General features: G+C 49.2%; 4 protein-coding genes across 6 annotated transcripts; 2 read left to right on the forward strand and 2 right to left on the reverse strand.

The window, feature by feature from the left end:
• Positions 1 to 3: 3 nt before the first annotated feature.
• On the reverse strand, positions 4 to 2,503 carry tsr3 (TSR3 ribosome maturation factor). The gene is made up of 6 exons (XM_028988222.1): positions 2,200 to 2,503; positions 1,664 to 1,871; positions 1,370 to 1,563; positions 1,094 to 1,261; positions 611 to 665; positions 4 to 323 (listed from the first exon to the last, which is right to left on the reverse strand). The coding sequence occupies exons 1-6, from the start codon at positions 2,318 to 2,320 to the stop codon at positions 179 to 181; spliced, it is 891 nt and encodes a 296-aa protein (XP_028844055.1). The 5' UTR covers positions 2,321 to 2,503; the 3' UTR covers positions 4 to 178.
• Positions 688 to 5,867, forward strand: gnptg (N-acetylglucosamine-1-phosphate transferase subunit gamma). 2 transcript variants are annotated; one of them, XM_028988220.1, is made up of 11 exons: positions 688 to 763; positions 2,607 to 2,769; positions 2,849 to 2,897; positions 3,035 to 3,157; positions 4,059 to 4,142; positions 4,215 to 4,308; positions 4,391 to 4,505; positions 4,923 to 5,005; positions 5,090 to 5,209; positions 5,297 to 5,378; positions 5,441 to 5,867. In XM_028988220.1, the coding sequence occupies exons 2-11, from the start codon at positions 2,718 to 2,720 to the stop codon at positions 5,530 to 5,532; spliced, it is 894 nt and encodes a 297-aa protein (XP_028844053.1). In that variant the 5' UTR covers positions 688 to 763; positions 2,607 to 2,717; the 3' UTR covers positions 5,533 to 5,867. The 2 variants fall into 2 exon arrangements, with proteins under 2 accessions (XP_028844053.1, XP_028844052.1); XM_028988219.1 differs by lacking the exon at positions 688 to 763 and having other exon boundaries at positions 2,501 to 2,769.
• A 330-nt stretch (positions 5,868 to 6,197) lies between these two features.
• Positions 6,198 to 16,177, reverse strand: stat5b (signal transducer and activator of transcription 5b). Of its 2 annotated transcripts, none has more exons than XM_028988216.1 (19): positions 15,898 to 16,177; positions 14,207 to 14,335; positions 13,961 to 14,117; positions 11,729 to 11,818; positions 11,420 to 11,594; positions 11,183 to 11,313; positions 10,924 to 11,075; positions 10,563 to 10,718; positions 10,287 to 10,466; positions 9,862 to 9,949; positions 9,627 to 9,749; positions 9,043 to 9,135; positions 8,695 to 8,901; positions 8,478 to 8,572; positions 8,177 to 8,319; positions 7,914 to 8,069; positions 7,765 to 7,819; positions 7,554 to 7,661; positions 6,198 to 7,481 (listed from the first exon to the last, which is right to left on the reverse strand). In XM_028988216.1, the coding sequence occupies exons 2-19, from the start codon at positions 14,332 to 14,334 to the stop codon at positions 7,355 to 7,357; spliced, it is 2,364 nt and encodes a 787-aa protein (XP_028844049.1). In that variant the 5' UTR covers position 14,335; positions 15,898 to 16,177; the 3' UTR covers positions 6,198 to 7,354. The 2 variants fall into 2 exon arrangements, with proteins under 2 accessions (XP_028844049.1, XP_028844050.1); XM_028988217.1 differs by having other exon boundaries at positions 16,047 to 16,167.
• Positions 16,178 to 20,670: 4,493 nt separating this feature from the next.
• LOC114795314 (putative nuclease HARBI1) lies at positions 20,671 to 23,245 on the forward strand. Its single transcript, XM_028988420.1, has 2 exons — positions 20,671 to 21,493; positions 22,594 to 23,245. The coding sequence occupies exons 1-2, from the start codon at positions 20,824 to 20,826 to the stop codon at positions 23,052 to 23,054; spliced, it is 1,131 nt and encodes a 376-aa protein (XP_028844253.1). The 5' UTR covers positions 20,671 to 20,823; the 3' UTR covers positions 23,055 to 23,245.
• The last annotated feature ends 593 nt before the right edge of the window (positions 23,246 to 23,838 follow it).

The raw sequence follows: 23,838 nt of genomic DNA on the forward strand, positions 1-23,838 counted from the left end.
CACTGAATAGCAATATAAGCTTTATTTATGAACAGTAACAGTGAACAGACGTTTACTGTATATTGTACAACGATGACCTGTTCTCAGTTTGACTACAATTCTGTGTAGCAGTAACTGCTGGGACAGTTATTTCCCCAGAAGAGCTGATGCAATAAACTCCAAAGGCTTCTCTGTTCTTTCATCCTACGTTCTCTGCTGATATTGTGTCTTCACTCTCTTTACATGACGTTGTGGCTGCCGCTTCTTTTTCTGAAGTTTCAGCCTCTTCGCTGTCTTCCTCATCATCATCATCATCATCATCTTCATCTTCATCCTCCTCCTCCCTGCAAACAGAAATACATTTAAACATTTCAACTGCATTTCGATCAATAGTTCCTTTATTTATGAGTAGAGCTTATTACTAAATACAATTAGTTGTCCGATGATGCATAAAAAGTTTTATTTGTCAAACTGCTACTACCACCCTGAATTTATGAAATGTTTCTGGAAAAAAAAAAACCTTCATAATGCATAACTTGCATAGGCTATTAACAACATGAACATACAGGTTGTGTGACGAGATGAGTGTGATTAATGAGCCTCTGTGTGTCACAGATGGGTGTGTTCTCACCGCAGGGGCCTGTTCAGGTTCATACACGTTCTTCCAGAGTCCACATCAAAGGGATCTGCAGGTGAAGACGCGCACACAAATGCTAAACAAACACGAACTGGGAGAATACGCCTCACCTACTTACCAGAACCAACACCCTCACACCTGATCCAGGTAATGCCTGTTCATAGCCATAATATAAACCTAGCTAGAAACCAACTCTCCTGTAATGGCACAGGTTATGAATATATCCTGACTTTTATAAACAAAACGACTACAAATATAGGGATACTGTACAAAAATAATTCAGACTGGGTCAATTTTCCTTGCATTTCATAAGGAGTTTTCACCTGAAGGTTTCATTCTACACTAACCATCAAGGGTATGTCTAATCAATATTTAATCCAGAGAATTATACTGCATTTATGTCAAGGGTTCAGGAAGACCTAAATCTGCATTTGTTGTTCTTCAAGTAATACTCCCCCCAAAGACCACCCTCTTTACCTAGCTCCTCCTCCTGAGGGGTGGAGCTAAGGTAGTCTTTCTCCACAGCCAGGAGATCCTCTTCTGATAGGCTGGCAGCGTAGCGCTCGAGCACGATTCGGTTGAGTTCCAAGAAGCCCATTCCCCATTTGAACTTCCTAAGTAGGAGCACAGCCAGGTCCTGGAAACCTGAACCACACACAGTAAAGCATGAAGAGGGTCCCGACACACACACACACATCTGACACAATAGTGTGTCATTTCTTATCTTATAGTAATTTGGTCACTGATGCATACCCACAATGCAGAAGGTGGCAGCGAAGGCCTCCACACAGGACAGTCGGTGTGGTTTCCCATAATTGACTGGATTTGCTGCCACCAGGTAGGGCAGTAACCGTGGGTGCGCGCCAACCATCTTGCTGAAAGGTGTGTCCTCAAGCCGCGCCCATGAACAGTCAATGACGGCGACCCCGGCCTGAGCCACGATCTCCCTGCCCAGCACAAACCAAGAACTAAAATAATCCCACAATGTCCTATACGAGAACCACATGGGCGGCACAGTGTCCTGCCCATTTACAGACTGAGCCTCACCTGTCTGCAGGGGTGACGTATCTGCTTCCCGCCGGACTGAGGATGAGGCCGTTGAAACGCTGGTTGAGACGCAGGCCATGCACCAGCCCCTTACGCACAAGCTTCCTGCCCGTGCAGCGCTTCGGGTCACAGTGACCCAGGTCCCACATGGCCAATGGGCAGGGCAGCTTGACCACAGCTGCCCCCTCCAACTCAGGCTCCATACTGGCTGCACACACACACACACACACACACACACAACTGAACCATTTTACATTTACAGCATTTATCAGACGCTTTTATCCAGAGCGACTTACAATCAGTAGTTACAGGGACAGTCCCCCCTGGAGACACTCAAGGTTAAGTGTCTTGCTCAGGGACACAATGGTAGTAAGCGGAATTTGAACCTGGGTCTTCTGGTTCATAGGCAAGTAGCCCACTAAGCTACTACCACCCTATCTGGGTGGACCAGGGGATGCATGTGGGGGCAGGACGCACCCCTCTGATCTAACTGGGACTTGCATGCAGGTGGCACGTTGAAGCGCGCGTTGACAGACCTCGCAGGGCGTCGTGCATCTCCTCGGTGAAGGTCTCCATCGTTTTGCCTTTCATCTTGTGCCTGGTGTCCTTTCCGCGGTGCACCGGCCGCTCGCACTTGCCCGCTTTCTTCCGGCCCATGTCGAGTTAATTTCCCTTCAACGCGGAAACGACGGACAGCGCGCGTGCGGCCATCTCATCAGGGTCGTATAACGAAACGACAGAAACAAGACCGCAAACTGTAGTGATTTCGGGTCGCAAACTTTCACACCTCGCTGGTAAACACGCCGCGGCCGCCGTCGCTTACGGCGCATGCGCGAAGCGATCACATGATCGCCCGATTCAATGTGCAACAACGTTCGCGTCTTTTCTCACATTGAATTACATTCAATACAACACAAAACCTTCGTCTTGTTTATTGTTTCAGAATTTAAGGAAAGCGACAAGGCGCGAATCCACATCGGCTCCCCGGCTCCAAAGCGATCACGTGATTTACAAACGCCAACATGGCGGCCGGCGGAAGACAACAGCTCGAGTGATGGAGGGACGGAGTGCGTGGGGCTTGCAGCTTCTGTGGCTGATTTCAGCGGGTGATTTCTTTATTGTCTTCAAACTAGTTTGTGAATAAATGGGCACGACAGAGGCTCTGAAGCTTCCTGTATTTTGTAGGCTGCTTCGCCGGAAAAATGAAGATCGTGGAGGAGCCGAACACGTTTGGGTGGGTTTTCATCTTAATTCGCCCGTAGCAGGGGTTGCACAGACGTCTCCGTTCTCCTCCGAATGAGCCAGTCTGCCGCGTTCCCCTGGGAAGCGAGTCCTGGTGATGAATCCGTCTCTGCGCCTTGTGTCCTCCAGGATAAATAGCCACCTGTTGAGCCAGGGCAGCAGGCTGCAGGCCAGAACCGGCCCGTCCGCGGCGGCAGGACCAGCACATTTACTGCGGCTGGCCGGGAAGTGCTTCAGCTACACGGAGTCCACGTGGGTGCTTTTATGTACACTTTCCATCATCAAGGGTCACCCAGAAACATCCTCACTTCTGATGCAAGGCTCGTCTGAAGTGAAGCGGGCAGTGGTGGACTAGCGGTTAAAGAAGCGGCCCGGTTGCTGGTTCGAATCACAAGCCACCAAGGTGCCACTGAGCAACAGCATTGTCCCCACACACTGCTCCACGGGTGGCTGTCATGGACGCCCAGTGCTCACCAAGGGTGATGGTTTTTGTGCGTTTCAAAAAAATACTGCAGCACAGCACACGGTGACACAATGAATTAAACCAGTCACCCTTGGGCAGCCATGAAACATGCCCGGGGAGCAGCTCGTGGGGAGGGCACCTCGGTTCAGGACTTTTTGATTACGTTTCCTCACACGCTAGGCCACCACTGCCCCATCTAGAAACATCCTCACTTTTGATGCAACGCATTTACATGACCAACATTTAGCGGAGTGCCTTACAACCTGTAGTTACAGGGACAGTCCCCCTGGAGACACTTAGGGTCAAGTGACTTGCTCAGGGACATACGTGGGGTTTGAACCTGTGACTTTGTGGTCTTCTGGTTCATAGGTGAGTGACTTACCTACTAGGCTACTAACACCCCTACAAAAGAACTCCTTAGCCCAACATTATTCATGTTGTAAATGGCTGTTAATGAACGGAATACAACAGTTAGTCAGTAAGTCAGTGGGTTGATGCCGATTAGATTCAGATATATTAGAAATAAACTTTTAATAAACTAAAGCAAGTCTCATGCTTGATGAAAAATGCATCACGTATGAAGCATTGACTAGACAGCCCTTTCGCAGTGGGTTTATTAGAGCTGGAACCAGTTTCAGTTGTAATAACACTTAGGTAATTTTTGTGAATTTTTTTTTCCTTCATCATCAGATATAAATACGACTTCTGCCCGTTCCACAACGTTACGCAGCATGAACAGACTTTCAGGTGGAACGCCTACAGTGGAATTCTGGGGTGAGTCTCCTGGGACTCCTACAGATTTTCACTCATTCCTTATTCCTTCATTCCAACGTCTCGTCTTCGCAGGATCTGGGAGGAATGGGAGATTCACAATAATACTTTTGTGGCCATGTGGATGAGGGAGGGAGACTCTTGTGGGAACAAGAACAGGCAAACCAAGGTGCGAGTGTGTGAGAGAGCGAGCGGTGGGTAGAGGCTGCAGTCTGGGGTCCAGTGTTCAGTTACTGGTGGGTGTGTTTCAGGTGATCCTGACTTGTGGAAACACCAGTAAACTGGCTCAGGTGTCTGAGCCACAGACGTGTGTTTATTCTCTCACTTTCAAGACTCCACTGGTCTGTCACCCACACTCCATGCTGGGTAAGTGATGTGTGTGTGTGTGTGTGTGTGTGTGTGTTAATTAAGTGATTGTGAAACACACGGTGACACAACGAAATATGTCCTTTGCACCCCCCTTGGTGAGCAGTGGGCCATGGAAGGCAGATGTAGCACATGGATGCGTAAAAAGGGAGTTCAGATAAAGTTAAAGAGGTGACACTTAACATGCAGGATTGTGAAAGTGAAGTGATTGTGAAACCAGAACATACCGGAGTCCACTGAACTGCCTGTACATATTTAAATATCTGAATTTAATTTGGCACAATTACTTTACAGAAAAAAAAATAATAAAGGGGCGGGACCAAGTAAATTACATTACTGCATGAGTTTGCTCCAAGTGAAGTTTACAGCTGTTATGCTTTATTTATTGTGTGTGTGCGCGCGCGCGCGTGCTCTCAGTGTATCCGGTCCTCAGTGAGAAGTTGCAGAAGGAGTGGGATGAAGCAGAACAGGCAAAATATGATGAGCTCATCACTGAACAGGTGACATGAACGCACACTAAATATAAAACCTCGGGATATATGAGAGTATGATTTATAGAAAATTGTGTGCGTGTGTGTGTGTAGGGCTATAATAAGCGGCTACGGCTGGTGTTTGAAGAGGCTGGCTTTCTGAAGCCTACAGACCCAAAACCAGAGGAGAAGAAGCCATCCCCAACACACCAGACAGTGGACCAGTGCAGACAGGTGTGTGATCCTACACCCACACAGGCACGTTACAAACAACTGTGTGCGCGGCTAGTCTGAACTTCCTCAATTCACGTCTTTTGACAGGAGTCACAGAAGCAGCAGGCTGAAATTGAGAAGCTTCGCTCTTTGCTCCAGCGGCACAACATCAGCTATGAAACAGGGAGAGGTAAGACGACGTTGGAACTGGCCTGCGGGTGGGGCGGAGTATAACATGTTTCTCATTCTCAGACACGCCAAAGGCCCCGGAGAGCCCAGAGCCCACGGTGTTGCAGGATGAGCATCTCCGTGGTGACACCGGCATAATGCCTGATAAGCTCTGACCATCCCACAGTTCTCTGCTCCGTTTCACCCTGGTGGGATCAGACACTTCTCTCACATAGTCAGAACTGGACACTGGAACCATCTGACCTGCCAGGTGTCTCCTGGAGCAACATTCTTGGACATTGGACAGTCTTCTGTTTTGTTGCTCACATTCATGCTTCCTTTTTTTTTTATATTTCTAATGATTAACTGGTTCATCAAATGGTTTTAAAATATTAATATTTTAAATCCAAACATAATTCTAAAAATGTTCATAAAGTGTGCACTTCCAGTACTTTTACTTCCAGTAAAATAATGATTGTACCTGAATAAAAGCACTTTTCCCCTCCATTTATGATAAAATATAAAAGAAATTGTGAAGTAGAAAACCGATGAATGATAGACGTCTAGAAAAAGGTAGGTAGTATTAAGGTTATAGAAATTATTTTAAATGAATGTGATTATGTGAGGACTGTTGAAGGCAAATGGAGGAGAGGGGGTCACTTCCTGCCGTAATCAACAGTCAATATCAATGAAGGGTTATGAATGAAATCATTTTATGTGTTTCAAGGATTTCCAAAAACAGATATAGTATGGGTGATTCTGGATGTTTAACTGTAAAAAGGTATGAATGTGTGTGGATTCAGGAGATCTCTGCTGGCTGACAGCCATAGTAACAACTGCCTTTTAAAATATATATAAAACTTTTATTTTCCCTCCCAAAATGCTCCAAGGTACGGCATACAGGACATGTCGTAACAATGGAACATTTCAGAATCATTGTCCAACGAAGGAAAAGCAACACAAACCAGACTCGTTTTCACAGTACCCACAAACTGTCCTCGGGTATAAAAAGCACGATACGCGGTGGTAAACACTTATGAGTTAGTAAAATAACATGGTTTTCACAGAACAGAAAGAAAATAACTCAAGAAGAGACTCTTGTTTGGTACTGTGCCTGTTAGAATTTTCCTGAGATCTTTTCTGAACACAAGGGTGTGGCTCTGCATGGCTTGATTGGCGGAATGGTCGGGACTGAACATTACTTCAAACGTAAAGCTGTTCCAGTTCAACATGAACACGCGCTGACTTGCTGCCATTTTCAGATAGGAATCTAATAAAGAACTCGATTGCCTGATTCTTGGAGGCAGAGGGCCGACGGCCATCACAGCACACCGTTTAGAAATCCGGCGTAAAAAAAAAAAAAACGCTGCAGCTCAAGTCATCACAAGCCCACTCTGGCACAAGCCCACTCGTTCAATGTAGTACTGATTAACGTCCCCCTTTGTCCTTTCGATGTCGCCAATTGTACCCTTCGTTTAGAAATAAAAACCAAGAGTGCAAGTGATCGGGGGCTTTGGGGAAGCAAGCGTTCGTTCTGAACCGTAGCTGCTTTGAAATGGAGCCAATTCATGTCAGCAGGACCAGTCACCAGCTGCAACAGAGCTTCATAACTGTACAAGTCATCTTAGACCAACAGTATTGGCTGATCAATGTGCGGCATGTATATGTATATGGGCTATGAACATCTGGTGTGTGTGTGTGTGTGTGTGTAAAGATGATGTACAATGTTGGCAGCAGATATTAACATACTGGTTTTCCTTTCCTCCCCTGCTCACTACAAGAAACCACCATTAAAAAAAAAAAAAGGGACGTTTCACATTAATCAGCAATTTGCACAAGACAGGATTACAACACAGAAGAGTTAATAATAAGGTCAGCGTGGCACTTTTACATGTTCCTCAATTTTTTTTTGTAAGCACCCTGCTTGGGGCTGCAGAGCAGTGATTGTCAGGCACAGAGTGGGTGTGTGGTATGTCTCAGGTGGACAGGGACGTGTGGTCAGGACTGCTGGCCGCCCCAGCGGTTCTCGATAGGCTGCCTCAGGAACTCCTCCACCTGCCGCGCCATGTCCATGGTCTCCACCTCCAGGTCAAACTCCCCATCAGGATCCATCATAGAGTCAGACCTGTGCACATGGAACACGGAATCGTCACAAAGCGTCGTGGCTTTTCATTAACGAGGTGTATTGGAGACTCACATGCCAGAGTACAGGTTGAAAGCATGGGGCTGGTTGACTGTTGGAGACACGGCCTGATCCACGAAAGAGGGAGTTCCAGGTGATGGATCAGGGCTGGGGGATGAGAACCTGAGGAACACATCAGCACACACTGTTCTACAGGCTACAAATTTGCTAAATGCAACAATACGAGTGTGAAAACGGTGTAGATGTGAAACTACAGGAAACTTACTCCACTTTGACCACCTGCTTGATCTCTGGTTTGACATAGCCATCCACCGGTTTAGCTGGAGATTAGATGAGAATGAAGACTGTGACATAGGTGTCCAAAGCTCCAAGAGAATACAAGAGTGTTTAAAAGGGCAGCGGAGACGGCCTCACAGTGAGGGGGGCTGTAGTATCTGGAGAAGACCTCATCTTTAGGCTGGCTGGGGTAGAGGAAGTGCAGGTGGTTGAGGTCACTGATTCGGTCAGCCAAAGAGCGGATTGTGAAGTCTTTAGTCGTGAAGGGCATCAGATTCCATACCATCCTCTCTCCTGCAACACACATACGCACACAAGCGGATATTTTACACTATACTGAGCAGCTATTAAGCAGCTCAGTTAGACCTCTCCTCGCTCTTCCAGCTAAGGAGGAATCTCACCTGCTTTGTTGGGGTTCTCCGCCACCCAGGCGATAGTGATGCCCCCGATCTCAGAGTCGCTGAAGCGCAGCAGAAACGTGCGGTTGGGTTTGGACATCAGCATGTCCTGGGCCTGCTGCTTATTCACAAAGCCCAGGATCGCTCTTCACACACAGAAGAGAGTAAAAATAAAAAATGACTGATGGTGCTACTGCATAACATAACGTGATTTGCAGATCACGTTATGACGCTCATCAGTTTTGTGATTTTCCATTTGGTGTGGTTTTGTTCATCTTGTGATAACTGTGCATGTCTCTTTTACCCATCATTCCAGTGGGCCCTGAGGTGCCTCTTCATCAGCTCCATCACCCCATCAAACCACTGCCAGAAGGTGAAGGTCCTGCCAGGTAAATTCTCCTGCAAAAGGAAGCAGATTGATGCAATATTTTTTACATATATGGCATAACTCGGAGGGTGGCTGATCTAGTATCAGTTGCAGGCTTGTTTTTTTTTTTTTTTTTTTTTACTCAGGCGCTGACCCGGTTGAATTGGGACCAGGTCATGGTCATGCTGCGGTAATCCTCTGGGTTGTTGCTGCAGTTGCTGAAGGCCTTCTGGGCGAGGAAGACCAGGTTCTCCTCAGACAGTCCACGGTTGCTCTGCATCTCTGCCTTGTATTTCATATTCAGAGCCTCACACAGCTGTGGCCACAGCACCTTATCAGGAACGACGAAAGGAACCCTCCCCTGGAAGGAAGTCAGGACAAACAAGTGCTGAGAACTATACGCTCGCACTGAATCTTGTTCCGACTGTGTTTAATAATGGTTAACATGTCTTCAGTTAGATGTTGTAGTTTTAATGAAAAACCCACACACACATTCACTCACCGGCTCAGAGAAAGCATTGTCCCACAGTACAGTTGCTGTAGCATTGTTGTCCTGACTGCCATGAACAATAACAACCACAGGCAGTGACAACGTCTGAAACGGTATAATTATCATGACTTAATCATCATTTATATTTTTTAAAATAAAAGTAGCCACTTATAATCTCCTGTGTTAGTGTCACGGCATGTTGCATACAGCTATCATCCACAATACATTATTACCAGTCACAGGTCAAGTGAATCTGATTGAGTCGCTTCTTACTGTGGCGCCTGGCAGTGGGTTGCATGTATTAGGAAGCAACAGAACCTCCTTGGGGTTCCAAAACTGCAACTCTTGTGCAATGTTGGGTGGTGACCAATGCCCACCACCAACTACAGTAGCATCAAAGAAGGACCATGGAGCAATGGAAGAAGGTGACCTGGTCTGAGGAATCATGTTTTCTTTTATATGTCTGTGTGTGTATGTCACTGTGGAGTCTACATTTCATGCAAGTGTTCACACAGTTTGAAGGACACACACCAGATTAATTGTCTAATTATATTTAAAATAAAATAACAAAAGAAAAAAATAATCATTTTGTGGACCTTGACGTGGAACACGAGTTCGTTTCCGCCCACAGTGAACTGAGACTCAAAAAGGACCGTGAACTTCTCCTCAGTCACTGACTCTGCCCCACGTCGATCCGACCTCTTGATGCGCTTCAGAGACTGTGAGAGCGAGAGGGAGAGAGGGGTGGGTTCATATGGTGACTGTGTGTGTGTGTGTGTGTGTATGTGAGTGTGTGTGTGATCTGCACTCCTGCTGTCCTGCTCTTCTCACCATGTTCCTGAAGTGTGCGCTGAGGGTTCCCGTGGTCTGGTGGTACTCCATCACACAGTTATTATTCAGGATATCCCCACTGCTGTCACTAGAAACATACACACAGACACACACACTCACTCAGTGTGACCCAATAATACAACTGCACCACTCTCCTTCTCTACTTTAGCTGGGAACAGCTGGGACAAAAGAGCTTCAGTAAAACATAAAGAGGACTTTTCCCCACACATTTAAGCCCACATTACTCAGAATGATGGACAAGGAAAGGAGATATGCTGAGATAAGCCCAAAAAGTCCACATAAACACTGTTAAAATGTTAGAATATGACAGAATGATTCAATATTTTTAATTGTTTCTAGTCACCCATATACAAGCTAATTGTGCAAAAACGTTCCCAGCGTATAATCTTAAACCATGAACTCACTTCCTGGTGTTCTCGTTCTTGACCAGGGCTTTGGCCTGCTGTTCACTGATGATGATGGCTTTGACCTGAGGAGGGTTCATGTGGACGTTGAGCTTCCCTCCCACCAAAAAGCGAACAGTTGCTGCGAACTTGGTCTGAGTCTTCAGAACTTGGGGAGGCTGCTTCTCTATGATGAAGGTGCTGCAGATCAACACACAAACACACACACACACACACACACACGTGAGAAGAGGTTTCTTCTTCCCAGAATGATTTGCTCTGGGTCTGAGTAGACACCTGGTGACCAGCGTTGATATGATGTCTGTGATGGTGGTGTTGAGTTCGCTCAGCAGCTCCTCAGTTGGTCCCGGAATGGGCAGCTGCTGGGTCAGGTGTTCGACTCGTCGAATCTGCTGCCGGTTCTGCCAGATCGTGTCTGCCAGCTTTTCACACCTACAGGCAAACACACACACACACACACACACACACACACACAACTGATGTACAGGCAGGTCAATGCACCACAGGAAATGACACCTGGTCCAGCAGCCAATCACATGTGATTATCAAAAATGAAACAATATTTAAAGAGTGCCAACTCTGGTCTGATACACGTATGTGAGTGAGTTTGTGTGTGTGTGTTGGGATATATGTATACCAGGACTGCAGTATGTCCAGTCCTCCCTCCTGTGGTCCACCATTGCCAGCCAGTTGCTGCCGTCTCTTCCACTGGATCAGTTCATCGTCCAGAATCACTGTCTGCTGTTTACGCAGCGATGCCAACGTTTTCTGCATCTTCTCTGCCAGGTCCTTCAACAACCACATAAATGCTGTACTACAGCACAGTTTCTATAAAGGACTCATCCGCTACCGTCTACCCCATGTGTCTGCGTGTAGGTATGTTAGGGGAGGAATACCTGTCTGTATTTAAGTAGTGTGTTAGCCTCTCGCGTGAGCCAGGCCTCCACTGTGGCACGTTTACTCTGCAGACTGCTCTCCCGCTGCACACGCTCAGTTGGGGGCAAGTTTGCTAGACTGTTAATCTGAGCTTCAGGGTTAGGGCGCAAAAACCAGAAGGCAGTGAGAGAAAATGAGATAGGGGTACACAAGTGCAAAGTATAGTGTGTGTGTGTAAGTGTGTGTGAGAGAGTTACCCTGAATGCGCAGGCTTTCCTGGTACTGTATAATGAAGTATTCCTGGCTGTGCTGCAGCTTCCGCAAGTCGTTCTCAGTGTCCTGCGTCATCACACGCAGCTCCTCGAAGGTCTGATTGATCTGCTGGTACTTCTGAGAGGTCCCGTCAATAGTCCCTCCTGCCGGGGAGGTCACCTACCAATCACAGTCAAGCAAACACGAGAACAAGACCAATCAGAACGGCTCCCGAGAAGCAGTGATCAGAATGTGTAACAAAGCCTCAATTCACTGCAGTTAATGTGTAGTTGATGTTTTTGTGTGTTGCTCACATTCATGGCTTCCTGCACCAGCCTCTCTTCGTTGTACAGGATGTGTTTAATACTGCGCACCAACTCCAGAGGGCATCGGTCATATGTGCTCTAAAGATAAAAATACAAATCCACTCACTTGGAGAAACATACACATTAAAAAAAATCACATATAATAGCCTGTACAAGTACATATGAAGCATGTTTAAACAGCAAGAAAACCAGGCTCCACTTTTGCCATTAAAAATAAGATTTGATGAGAAAATGTGTCCTTTTCTGAATGCTGAAAACAACTATGTAGTAAGAATCAGATAAAACAAAAGCCCCTTGTATTTACAGACAATCAGAAACGAGTGAATGAAGAGCAGCTTTCATTCATTTCACATGAAACAACCTGGGGGACAACATCTGGAAATAGATCATCTACCAACTCATTTAACTCCAAGAACGGCGAGTGAAGAGGTGATGAGAAAACGAAAGTGGAATGCCACAGCGGCAGTTTTCAAGGTATGAGACCAAAAACACCCGTAACCTTCACTCTCAACTGCCTGCACTAATCGTCTTTTTGTGGAAACCCCCAGTGTACGGGCAACACTCCAAACCAAACCTGGCAACGTGTAGAAACTACTGAGAAGCTTTACTTCCGTTCCACCAAAAAGTCCTTGCTTTATACAGTTTTGGGTCATTTCCTTGTTTTCCAAGAAAAAACATTAATAAAACAAAATTGATAAAACACACATATTATGAGCTCCCTGACTCACTAGAAATGAGGGAGACTGAACCAGGAAGGATGCAGTGAAGAAAGGTCGTATCAGGACACACCCGCATCCTCCATGACTTACATTCAGAGGTGGACATTAACGAAGTTGATTTACTTGAGTGTTGAGTATTTGTGAAATGTATGACTTTCACTTCACTACATTTTAAAGACAAATATTGTACCCTTTACTTCACTTCATTTCTATCAAGGGCCTTGCTAGTCATTACTTTTAACTCGGGTGTTTTTTGTGACGGCACATAAAAAATAAACAGATTACTTCGTTGTCAGCTCGGTTGTGTTTCATTCTGTAACATCTGACCAATTCCTTACTCTAGAGCATGAACATCTGGCGTTTTTGGTCCAAATCATATATCTTCACAATCTGCACAATCTACATTTACAGCATTTATCAGACGCCCTTATCCAGAGAGACTTACAATCAGTAGTTACAGGGACAGTCCCCCCCTGGAGCAACTTAGGGTTAAGTGTCTTGCTCAGGGACACAATGGTAGTAAGTGGGGTTTGAACCTGGGTCTTCTGGTTCATAGGTGTTACCCACTAGGCTACTACTACCAGGTAGGGCTGGAGTGAAGACTCTTTGGCAGACGTTCCTCCAGGACCAGGGTTGGAGAAATGCTGACCTAGAGCACTTTATATAGATCTATTATTATGGTCCGGCGATATGAAATCACACTAACTACAGATCCCATAATGCAGTGCTTAAGTTCTTTACACTGCACCTGAAACTGTACAGGAGCAGGTTCCACGTCGACGGCTTCAAAGTCACCGAAGCGCAATGTGAACTCGGAGAGCAGGGCACTCGGGTTGACACCGAAGTGCTGTAGTCTGTGTGTTATCAGTGCTTTATATGGCCGGGCCTTAATAATAGATCTATATAATGAGATCTCATGGGATGTGGTATGAGAGTCTGACACATGTGCTCTAGAGGTTCTACAATCTAGTCAATCTAGGTATTGTATGTGTTCTGACTATGACCTTTTGGCAGTGGTAGCCTAGCGGTTAAGGAAGTGACCCCATAATCAGAAGGTTGCCAGTTCGAATCCTGATCTGCCAAGGTGCCACTGAGCAAAGCACTGTCCCCACACACTGCTCCCCGGGCGCCTGTCATGGCTGCCCACTCTCACCAAAGGTTAAAAGCAGAGGACACATTTTATTGTGTCACCGTGTGCTGTGCTGCAGTGTTTCACAATGGCAATCAATCAATCACTTCACTTGTAGTGGAGTAAGATTTCATCAGTGGTATCTGTACATTCACTTAAGTAATGACATTTCTTGTAAATTACTAGTTGTAAGACCTTTTCTAATACTGGTAAAAAAGCAACTACAAAACAAAACAAAAAAAGGAGTAGAAGGATGTTATCTTTTCTGAAAATTAGTCTGAAATATTGTCCTTATGTGACTATGAATACCGATACACTTTCCAAGTTATAAATAGACAACATCTAGGCTTCTCTTCTGGGCTTCATGCGCACCTTGAGCTGCGTGGCGTAGTGGCCCAGTTTAATCTTGAGCAGGAAGCCATCTTCTCCCACTTGATGCTCGGCTCTTTTCTGCAGCTCCTGGATCAGGCTGTCCAGCAAACGCTTGGCCTTAAACTCTTCCTGGGTGTTCTCGGGGTCCACAGCGTCCCTGATGGTGGAACACGTCACACAGGCCCGACATTAAACCCCCAGCCAGTCTTACACCCGACCAAAGATCACACACAGACAGAAACAGACCAGGGCTGCGCTTCGATCCACTGGGCCAGGTAATGGCGGACCTCTATCGGGAAGTGCTGGCCATAGAGGGACTGCATCCGGTGCAGAGCCTCCCCTTGCAGCTGCTGCGCCTGAGCCCACAACGCCATCCTGAGAGACAGAGGATGGCCAGGAGAGAACAGAGTGACAAACAGCGAGGGCGTCAGCTACGGACGTGGTGGGTGGGGATTTTAAAAATCGGTGTAGGACAACTGGAGGAGAAATTTAATTAGACACAAAATCTAATAAGGCAGCATAATAGGTTCTAGTGGTCTGGTATAGGGAAAAGGGAAAACTAGCCAGCCGGGCACCAAATTGGAGGATCTGGCCATTTCCACCTGTTTTTTTTTTTTTCCTATATGAAAAAAGATCATCGTATTGACAACTGTTGCATGAAAAAGATTGTTGTTTCAGGCCAGTTTCCGCAACCTGGCGTCAGTGCACAATGTCAGACAGAATCAGACGCTGATGAGATTCACAGAATCAGTCGTGAAAGAGATTGATGCGTTTTTTCACTAGTTTTGCATTTTACTGTAGATTTCAAACAGTTACCATAAAAAAGCACTGCAAAAGTTAATATAAATCACAGTAAAACATCACAAATGTAATTCTGATGACAACAGTGATTAAAGCAAATATGACGCGACACATGGATTTACGCAACTGACGTATGACGTACTAACATGCTTCAGACTGATGATGATGATGATGATGATGTGTAACTGGAACGAGGAGACACTCCCTTGGCATGCTCCTGAGAACAAGATGGGGCAGTCCTCGGCCGTGTGAATAATAAAACCAAAGCCTCGCCAACCTGCAGTGCAAGCTGGGAAGTTGACTCACTTACATTTACTGTATTTACCAGACTCGCTTATCGAGAGTGACTTACAATCAGCAGTTACGGGGACAGTCCCCCCCTGGAGACACTCGGGGTTAAGTGTCTTGCTCAGGGACACGATGGTAGTAAGCTGGTTTGAACCCGGGTCTTCTGGCTCATAGGCGAATGTGTTACCCACTGGGCTACTACCACCCCGTACTCGTATTCAAATATCAATTGTATGATTGTATTTAGTTTATTGTGTCATTGCAATGCACCTACGGGGGCAAAGGCCACTGGGTCCAGGGGCAGCACGACGTTTGTTAAAATTCACCATTACGGGACGATTTCGCTTTCGCTTCTGTCAACAACCCGCTCCTGCCACTTGTTGCACGTTTAGCTACCGATGCTAACGCCAACACCGACTCGCCACCAAGTCGGCGACAGTCCGCACAATACCGCGGACCAGAAAGACGGACGTTCTAAACAAAAAAAAAAAGCTCAAATCCCACATTGTGGTTGTGCAACGAAGTTCGCGGGGCGTGAGCGACAACACGTCTTAGCCGAGTTTAGCTTGACCAGGAGAGTCATTAAAACAAACAAAACAAAAAAATAATAATTCGGTCAACATCAGATCGTGGAACCAGGTCGACGTGTTAGAGAGGAAACGAGGGCTTTAAAAGAGTAAACTCCTCGTCGGGGAAGGAGTCGCGACCGCCGACCCCTCTCACGGTTTAGCTAAAGGCTAAATTAGCTTAGCATGCTACTCGGCCGGCGCGGCGCACTTGACAGGCGGAGAACCGCGAAGTTCCACCGCGAACCTGCAGCCAGTAACGCGCCGCGCCGGGGTACTCACTAGTGGCCGGTTCGTGATGTCATGGACGGTCGGGCCGAACTCTTGACCGGCTGCACTTCGGACGCACGGCGGTCGCACGGAGCGTCGGGGACTGGACCTCCAGAAGGCAAAGTCAGCATAAAACCAGGAGGGAAGGATCCGCGGTTCACCTGGCAGACAGGTCGCTCCAGCCCGCCGGGATTCTGGACCACGAAGGGGGTTTAACAGCAGGACGTCAGACGCAGGCGCCGCTTTACTTCAGCGGCTCATGTTTAGTTGCTCACTGGGGGATTTGCGACACTCGTGCGCGCGCGCACACACTCATATACACACGCTCGCGCACGCACACACGCGACACACGCGCTCGCACGCACACACAGCAGACACACACACGCCGCGCACGCACACACGCAGACACACACGCGCGCGCACGCACACACGCAGACACACACCACGCGCGCACGCACACCACGCAGACACGCAGACACACGCGCGCGCACGCACACACGCAGACATCACAGCGCGCGCACGCACACACGCAGACACGCAGAGCACACGCGCGCACGCACACACGCAGAACACACACGCGCGAGCACGCACACACGCACACACACACGCGCACGCACACACGCAGACACGCAGACACACGCGCGCGCACGCACACACGCAGACACACCACGCGCGAGCACGGCACACACGCAGACACACACACGCGCGCACGCACACACGCAGACACACACGCGCGCGCACGCACACACGCAGACACACACGCGGCGCCACGCACACACGCAGACACACACGCGCTGCACGCACGCACGCATACACACACGCATGCGCGCACGCACACACGCACACACACACGCGCGCACTGCCACATCCACGCACACACACACACGCGCGCACGCACACTACGCAGACACACACGCGCGCACGCACACACGCAGACACACACCACACACACGCGCGCACGCACACACGCAGACACACACACGCGCGCACGCACCACACGCAGACACACACGCGCGCGCACGCACACACGCAGGACACTACACACGCGCGCACGCACACACGCAGAGACACACACCACGCAAAACACGCAGACACACACACGCGCGCGAACGCACCACACGCAGACCACACCACACGCGCACGCACACACGCAGAGCCACACACACACGAAACACGCAGACACACAGACGCGCGCGCACGCACACACACACACACACACACACACACACACGCAAACACGCACACACACACACGCGCGCGCACGCACACACGCAGACACACACACGCGCGCACGCACACACGCAGACACACGCGCGCGCACGCACACACGCACGCACACACACACGCGCGCACGCACACACGCAGACACACACACGCGCGCACGCACACACGCACACACACACACACGCGCGCACGCACACACGCAGACACACACACGCGCGCACGCAGACACACACACACGCACACACGCAGACACACACACGCGCGCGCACGCACGCACACACACACACGCGCGCACGCACACGCAGACACACACACACACACACTACACACGCAAACACGCAGACACACACACGCGGCGCACGCACACACGCAGACACACACACGCACACACGCACACACGCAGACACACACACACACACACGCAAACACGCAGACACACACACGCGCGCGCACGCACACACGCACACACACACGCGCGCACGCACACACGCACACACACGCGCACGCACACACGCAGACACACACACACGCAAACACGCACACACACCACACGCGCGCGCACGCACACACGCAGACACACCACGCGCCCACGCACACACGCAGACACACGCACACACACCACACACACACGCAAACACGCACTTTCACACACACGCGCACGCACGCACACACGCACACACACACACGCGCGCACGCACACACGCAGACACACGCGCACGCACGCACACACGCAGACACACACACGCGCACGCACACACGCACACACACACACGCGCGCACGCAGACACACACACACGCAAACACGCAGACACACACACGCGCGCGCACGCACGCAGACACACACACGCGCACGCACACACGCAGACACACACACACACACACCACGCAAACACGCAGACACTACACACGCGCGCGCACGCACACACGCAGACACACACACGCAAACACGCAGACACACACACGCGCGCGCACGCACACACGCAGACACACACACACACACGCCCATAAACACTGCAGTACACACACACGCGCTCACGCACACACGCATACACACACACGCGCGCACTCAGTACACACACACACTCAAACACGCATGACACACACACGCTCGCTCACTCACGCATACACACACACGTCTCACTCACATACTCAGACCACACACACACCACACACACGCAAAAACACACACACACACACGCTCTCTCACTCACACACTCATACACACACACACACACTCAACACACGTCAGACACACACACTCGTCCTCACGCACACACTCATGACACACACGCTCTACTCACTCACACACGCATACACACACTCACTCACACACTCATACACACACTCTCCCACTCACACATCTCATACACACTCACACACCCTCTCACACTCATACACACACACACTCTCTCGCACTCATACACACACACACACACACTCTCACTCACACACTCATACACACACACACACTCACACACACTCTCTCACTCACACACTCATACACACACTCACACACACTCATACACATGCGCACACTCTCTCACTCACACACTCATACCAGGGACGGATTACGGACCGGGCCCTTGGGGTGCAGAGGGCCCATGGGGCCCCTAGCCCCAAACATTTTGCATCGCAAACAGTTTTTTTGGAGAACTTGCAATGCGTAAATCATGGGGAGAGACCTATCTTTCCCATGGTAATAACCATGGGCTTCTGAATAGAAATGGGATGAATAGGTTTCATTTATCATTTGCCCGCCGTGGCTCTAGTTGGCAAGAAATTCACAGCACGTATTATTTTGACCGCATCATATTTCTTGTTGGGTCTATTTGTTGCACCTTATACCATCGTCAGATTTATACATGTCAACTTGCATCTGGCAAGCTAACGCCCGGGCCACCTCTCAACTACATGAGCGCACATCTCCACAACATTCTGACAACCCATGTGTAAACCTGCTGTTTATCTAAGTTATTGGTTTATTAAATATGGCACGGGTGGCTGGTAGTATTTGTGATTTTCGCTTACTTTACCATTTAATTCTGTTGGTGTCCTTGAATTTATTTGTTCCTGGCCCTGCGCATGATATGACTGCCTGCTAGCTGCGAGGATATAATTGTCTTCTTTGGGAAAGCTGCAAAGCAACAATGGCAGATTATAACAGGTACCTGACATTTTGGTTCACTTTTATAGACATTTCCATTTCTATTTCGAACTGGCACATTCTGGATTATTCAAACAAATAATGTTAGTCATGGTACGATCTGGTTGTGCTACGTTGCTAACGTGAGGTAAAGGCATTAGGCTGTACTGATTATAATTTGAGATCCAACTTACTGTATCAACTTAAGCCACCTTCTTTTCACATTTTCCAAGGTAAAAAGCGGCAAAAGATTTTGTCAACATCATTCTGCTTTTACAACATGGTACACCGCACTAGTTTGGACCCACAAGTGGCATGGTGACGTAGCAACTAGCCATCCCAGACAATGCTGGCGTTTTTTTTTTTTTGAGGGGGAAGGGGGCCTCGCGAACGTTTTGCCCAGGGACCCACATGACCCATAATCCGTCCCTGACTCATACACATACACACACTCTCTCACTCACACACTCATACACATGAGTGAGGGTCAGTTAAGGAATCGGCCCCGTAATCAGAAGGTTGCCGGTTCGAATCCCGATCTGCCAAGGTGCCACTGAGGTGCCACTGAGCAAAGCACCGTCCCCACACACTGCTCCCCGGGCGCATGTCATGGCTGCCCACTGCCCACTCAGGGTGATGGGTTAAATGCAGAGTTAAATCACTGTGCTGTGTGCTGTGCTGCTGTGTATCACATGTGACAATCACTTCACACACACTCATATACACACACACACACTCTCTCACACACACTCATACACACACACGCACATACACACACACACTCTCTCACACACTCATACACACACACACTCTCTCTCCCACACACAGTCATACACTCTCTCTCTCACACACTCACACATACACGTGCACACACTCTCTAACACACATACTCAAATTACATTCATGATATTAATTACATGCCCATTAACATATTTTTTTTTTTCAGTTTTTTACCTGATTTTTTAATGATATGTACCATAGTTACAAGTTACTTGTCAGTTACTCCTGACTTCCTGAGAAGAGAAAAGATGGCTGCATATAAACATTAATTGGTTTAATTTAATTTAGTTATGCTGTTCAGTTTGTATGCAGCTCAGTATTTATTATTTATATATGAATTTTTATATTGTGTTCGGATCTACAGGGTTTGTCATGTTTATTGACATCAAAATTCAGTGCACATTTTATTGCTTTACTGTTACGACAAAGATAATCCTGGGTCTTCTGGTGAAGGTTCTTCAGAAACTTCACTTCAAACAAATGCTAAAAAATAGTAACATGCACTGCAAAATGTTGTCACAAAATCTGGTATTTCAGTCCTCAGACTGCTTAATCCTGCTAAATCCTGTAAAAAAATAAATAAATAAAAAATACATTTGGCAACATTGTCGGTAAAGCAAAGACTTTTATTTTGAAGCGGTGCCCGCCGCCCACCGGAAGTTAACACGATCCCCTCCCGCTTTCTCTCAGCGTCCTTTTCCACGACGCGCGTTACTGTGTTTAAAATGCTTTCGTGAAGCGACGAGACGCTGAATTAAACCCGACATGCCGGAGTAGCGCGTCCCGTCGCCATGTTCGCCCCAGCCGTGTGGTTCGCGGTGCAGGAGCAGCTCTCCCGCACCGGCGGCCAGCATGCGGACCCGGATCCGACCCAGCGCTACCTGGACCAGTTCGACGACGAGTTCCTGTTCGGGAACTTCCACTTCGGCCGCGAGTGTCTCACTTTCATCGTGGACCTGCTCAGGGTCCGATTCGGCAAGAAGCTGCCGGACCGGGTGGACGCCGCGGTTCTGGCCGCGCTCGGCTTCTTCGCCACCGGCTCCGTGTCCAGGACCGTGATGGACAGGCTGGGACTGGACCGGGCCTCGGCGGACGAAGCCGTCCGGTCCGTGTCCCGCCTGCTGGCCGGCATGGTGCCGCAGTTCGTCACCTTCCCCGGCAGCCACAACGACCGCATGTGCGTGGCGCAGACCATCAAGGACCTGAGCCGCATCCCCAACGTGGTCGGGATCCTGGGCTGCCTGCACGTCCGGGTCACGCCGCCGGCCGACAGCGCCGCCCTGTACCTGAACGCCCTGGGCTACACGTCCGTCCTGACCCAGGCGGTCTGCGACAGCGACGGCAACCTGCTGAGCGTGGAGGGGTGCTGCCCGGGAGGGACCCCCGAGCAGAAGGTGTGGGACGGATCCAGCATCTCCTTCCAGTTCCGACAGGGCTGCCACGGCCCCAACTGGCTCATTGGTACGTCCTCCCGGCGTCTGGTTTTCACGGTTATCAGAATGTCCAGGTGCCACTGAGCAACATGCCGTCCCCGCACACGCCTTTCATCACCAAGAGTGCTGAAAGGTGTGTGCAGTGTTTCACAAGGACAATCACTTCACTTTCAATTAATTAAAATGAAAATAAAGCGCGACAGTGGGTACCACACTCGCCTATGAACCAGAGGACCCAGGTTCAAATCCCACTTACTACCATTGTGTCCCTGAGCAAGACACTTAACCCTGAGTGTCTCCAGGGGGGGACTGTCCCTGTAACTACTGATTGTAAGTCGCTCTGGATAAGGGCACTTGCTAAAGGCTGTAAATGTAAAGCAATTATTTTGCTGCATTCCGACTTGCACCGATGCCCTGTCACAAGCCCCGCCCTCATAACGGTTTCATGTACTTTTATTCATTTTCACTTACGAAATTCCATTTTAAGAAGTAATGAATGTCGTGACTATTATTGTTTTGGTGAAGTCGAGTAGCCTTATGAAAGTGACGTGATTGTCGTTGTGAAACACAGCACGCGGTGCACACAGTGAAATGTGTCCTCTGCGTTTCACCATGACAAGCGCCCGGGGAGCAGTGTGTGGGGACGGTGGTTTGCTCGGGTCGGGATTCGAACCGGCAACCTTCTGATTACGGGGCCGCTTCCTTCACCGCTAGGCCACCACCGCCTGTACTCTATTACAACATCAATAAAGTAAAGTAAAGTGAAGTGATTGTCACATGTGATACACAGCAGCACAGCACACGGTGCACACAGTGAAATTTGTCCTCTGCATTTAACCCATCACCCTGAGTGAGCAGTGGGCAGCCATGACCGGCGCCCGGGGAGCAGTGTGTGGGGACGGTGCTTTGCTCGGTGGCACCTCAGTGGCACCTTGGCGGATCGGGATTCGAACCGGCAACCTTCTGATTACGGGGCCGCTTCCTTAACCGCTAGGCCACCACTGCCCACATCAGTATCAGTGGAACAGGCGCACGAAACCTGTTCCGGCGCGAAATTAGCTCTAACTTCACAGAGATTCCTGCCCGCTGTTACGGCTGCCCTCCCTAACAAGATCCCACCTTCGGCAGGGGGGCGGGGCTACGAGCTCAGCAGGCACATCATGACGCCGCTGCGCTTCAACTGCTCCAAGGGACACTCCAAAGCGCACTACAGCATCGCCCACCACAAGGTCCTCTGCTGCGGCCTGCGCGCGTTCGGCGCCCTGAAGAGCCGCTTCCGCTGCCTGGAGGACCTGGGCCCCGTCGACGGCTCGCTGGGCCGCGCCGCCCGGGTCATCCACGCCTGCTGCGTCCTGCACAACATCGGCAAGAAGTTCTCGGCGCCGCTGCCAGGGCAGCTCGTGCCGGAGCCCATCCAGCCGCTGCCGTTCGTCCGGGCCGAGGCGCTGGCGAGTAATTTGTACGAGGTGGAGATCATGCAGGACGACATGATCCGGGCCTGCTTCGGCCACTCGGACGAGGAGAACTCCCGGAGGCCAGAACTGGGCCGGGAGGAGGAGGAGGGCGCCGACCTGACGCAGCCCGCGTAGAATCCCCGTCACAGCAGCCCTTCTGTAAATATGATCACGTCCCCGGACTCGCGGGGACCGCCTTTTTTCTGCAGATCTGGACTACGTTTTATTCGCAAGTTGCCTCGTTTTTTTATTATTCCTTTAAAGAAATTCTAAAAAATGTAACTCATTACAAATACAAAAATAAAAGCAATATTGTTATTATTTTTTTTTTTAAGTCAAAGTGATTGTCACATGTGATACACAGCAGCACAGCACACAATGCACACAGTGAAATTTGTCCTCTGCATTTGTCCCATAAGTGAGCAGTGGGCAGCCATGACAGGCGCCCAGGGAGCAGTGTGTGGGGACGGTGCTTTGCTCAGTGGCACCTCAGTGGCACCTTGGCGGATCGGGATTCGAACCGGCAACCTTCTGATTACGGGGGCCGCTTCCTTAACCGCTAGGCCACCACCGCCCCACAATGTTCTTGTGGAATCGGGCATTCGGCCTGCAGAATCCCAATAATGCTGGCTAACTTACATCATACGGTTTTCAAACGAGAAACACGGAGAAACCCCTCTAAATCCCGGTCCCTCCATCTCAATGATGTAATCCGAGTCGATTTTACGACCGTCCTTTTCTACGACAATATAAACCCAACATAAAGTCTTGTGACGTGCGTGGTGAACAACGGTGGATGATCTCTACACGCGTGGAGGGGAAGCGGTCCTGTAAAGACACGAAAGAAACGCATTTCAGTGACTAAAGACTCCGTCTCAAGTGAGGCTGTAGGTTTTTTTTTCCACCCAAAATTCACGTA

The sequence above is a fragment of the Denticeps clupeoides genome, chromosome 8, assembly GCF_900700375.1.
Source record: "Denticeps clupeoides chromosome 8, fDenClu1.1, whole genome shotgun sequence".
Classification (NCBI taxonomy): domain Eukaryota; kingdom Metazoa; phylum Chordata; class Actinopteri; order Clupeiformes; family Denticipitidae; genus Denticeps; species Denticeps clupeoides.

Bases quoted from the DNA above. Each gene is read 5' to 3' on its own strand.
- stat5b (XM_028988216.1), bottom strand. From the start codon at position 14,334: ATGGCGTTGTGGGCTCAGGCGCAGCAGCTGCAAGGGGAGGCTCTGCAC. The intron at 11,595-11,728 runs GTGAGCAACACA...TGTGATTGGTAG, and splicing joins TGGTGCAGGAAGCCATGAAT to GTGACCTCCCCGGCAGGAGG. The intron at 7,820-7,913 runs GTGAGGCCGTCT...TCTAATCTCCAG, and splicing joins ATACTACAGCCCCCCTCACT to CTAAACCGGTGGATGGCTAT.
- tsr3 (XM_028988222.1), bottom strand. From the start codon at position 2,320: ATGGGCCGGAAGAAAGCGGGCAAGTGCGAGCGGCCGGTGCACCGCGGA. The intron at 1,872-2,199 runs GTCTGTCAACGC...GTGTGTGTGCAG, and splicing joins GATGCACGACGCCCTGCGAG to CCAGTATGGAGCCTGAGTTG. The intron at 1,262-1,369 runs GTATGCATCAGT...TGTGTGGTTCAG, and splicing joins TGCCACCTTCTGCATTGTGG to GTTTCCAGGACCTGGCTGTG.
- LOC114795314 (XM_028988420.1), top strand. From the start codon at position 20,824: ATGTTCGCCCCAGCCGTGTGGTTCGCGGTGCAGGAGCAGCTCTCCCGC. The intron at 21,494-22,593 runs GTACGTCCTCCC...CACCTTCGGCAG, and splicing joins CGGCCCCAACTGGCTCATTG to GGGGGCGGGGCTACGAGCTC.
- gnptg (XM_028988220.1), top strand. From the start codon at position 2,718: ATGGAGGGACGGAGTGCGTGGGGCTTGCAGCTTCTGTGGCTGATTTCA. The intron at 4,143-4,214 runs GTGAGTCTCCTG...TCGTCTTCGCAG, and splicing joins GCCTACAGTGGAATTCTGGG to GATCTGGGAGGAATGGGAGA. The intron at 5,379-5,440 runs GTAAGACGACGT...TCTCATTCTCAG, and splicing joins CAGCTATGAAACAGGGAGAG to ACACGCCAAAGGCCCCGGAG.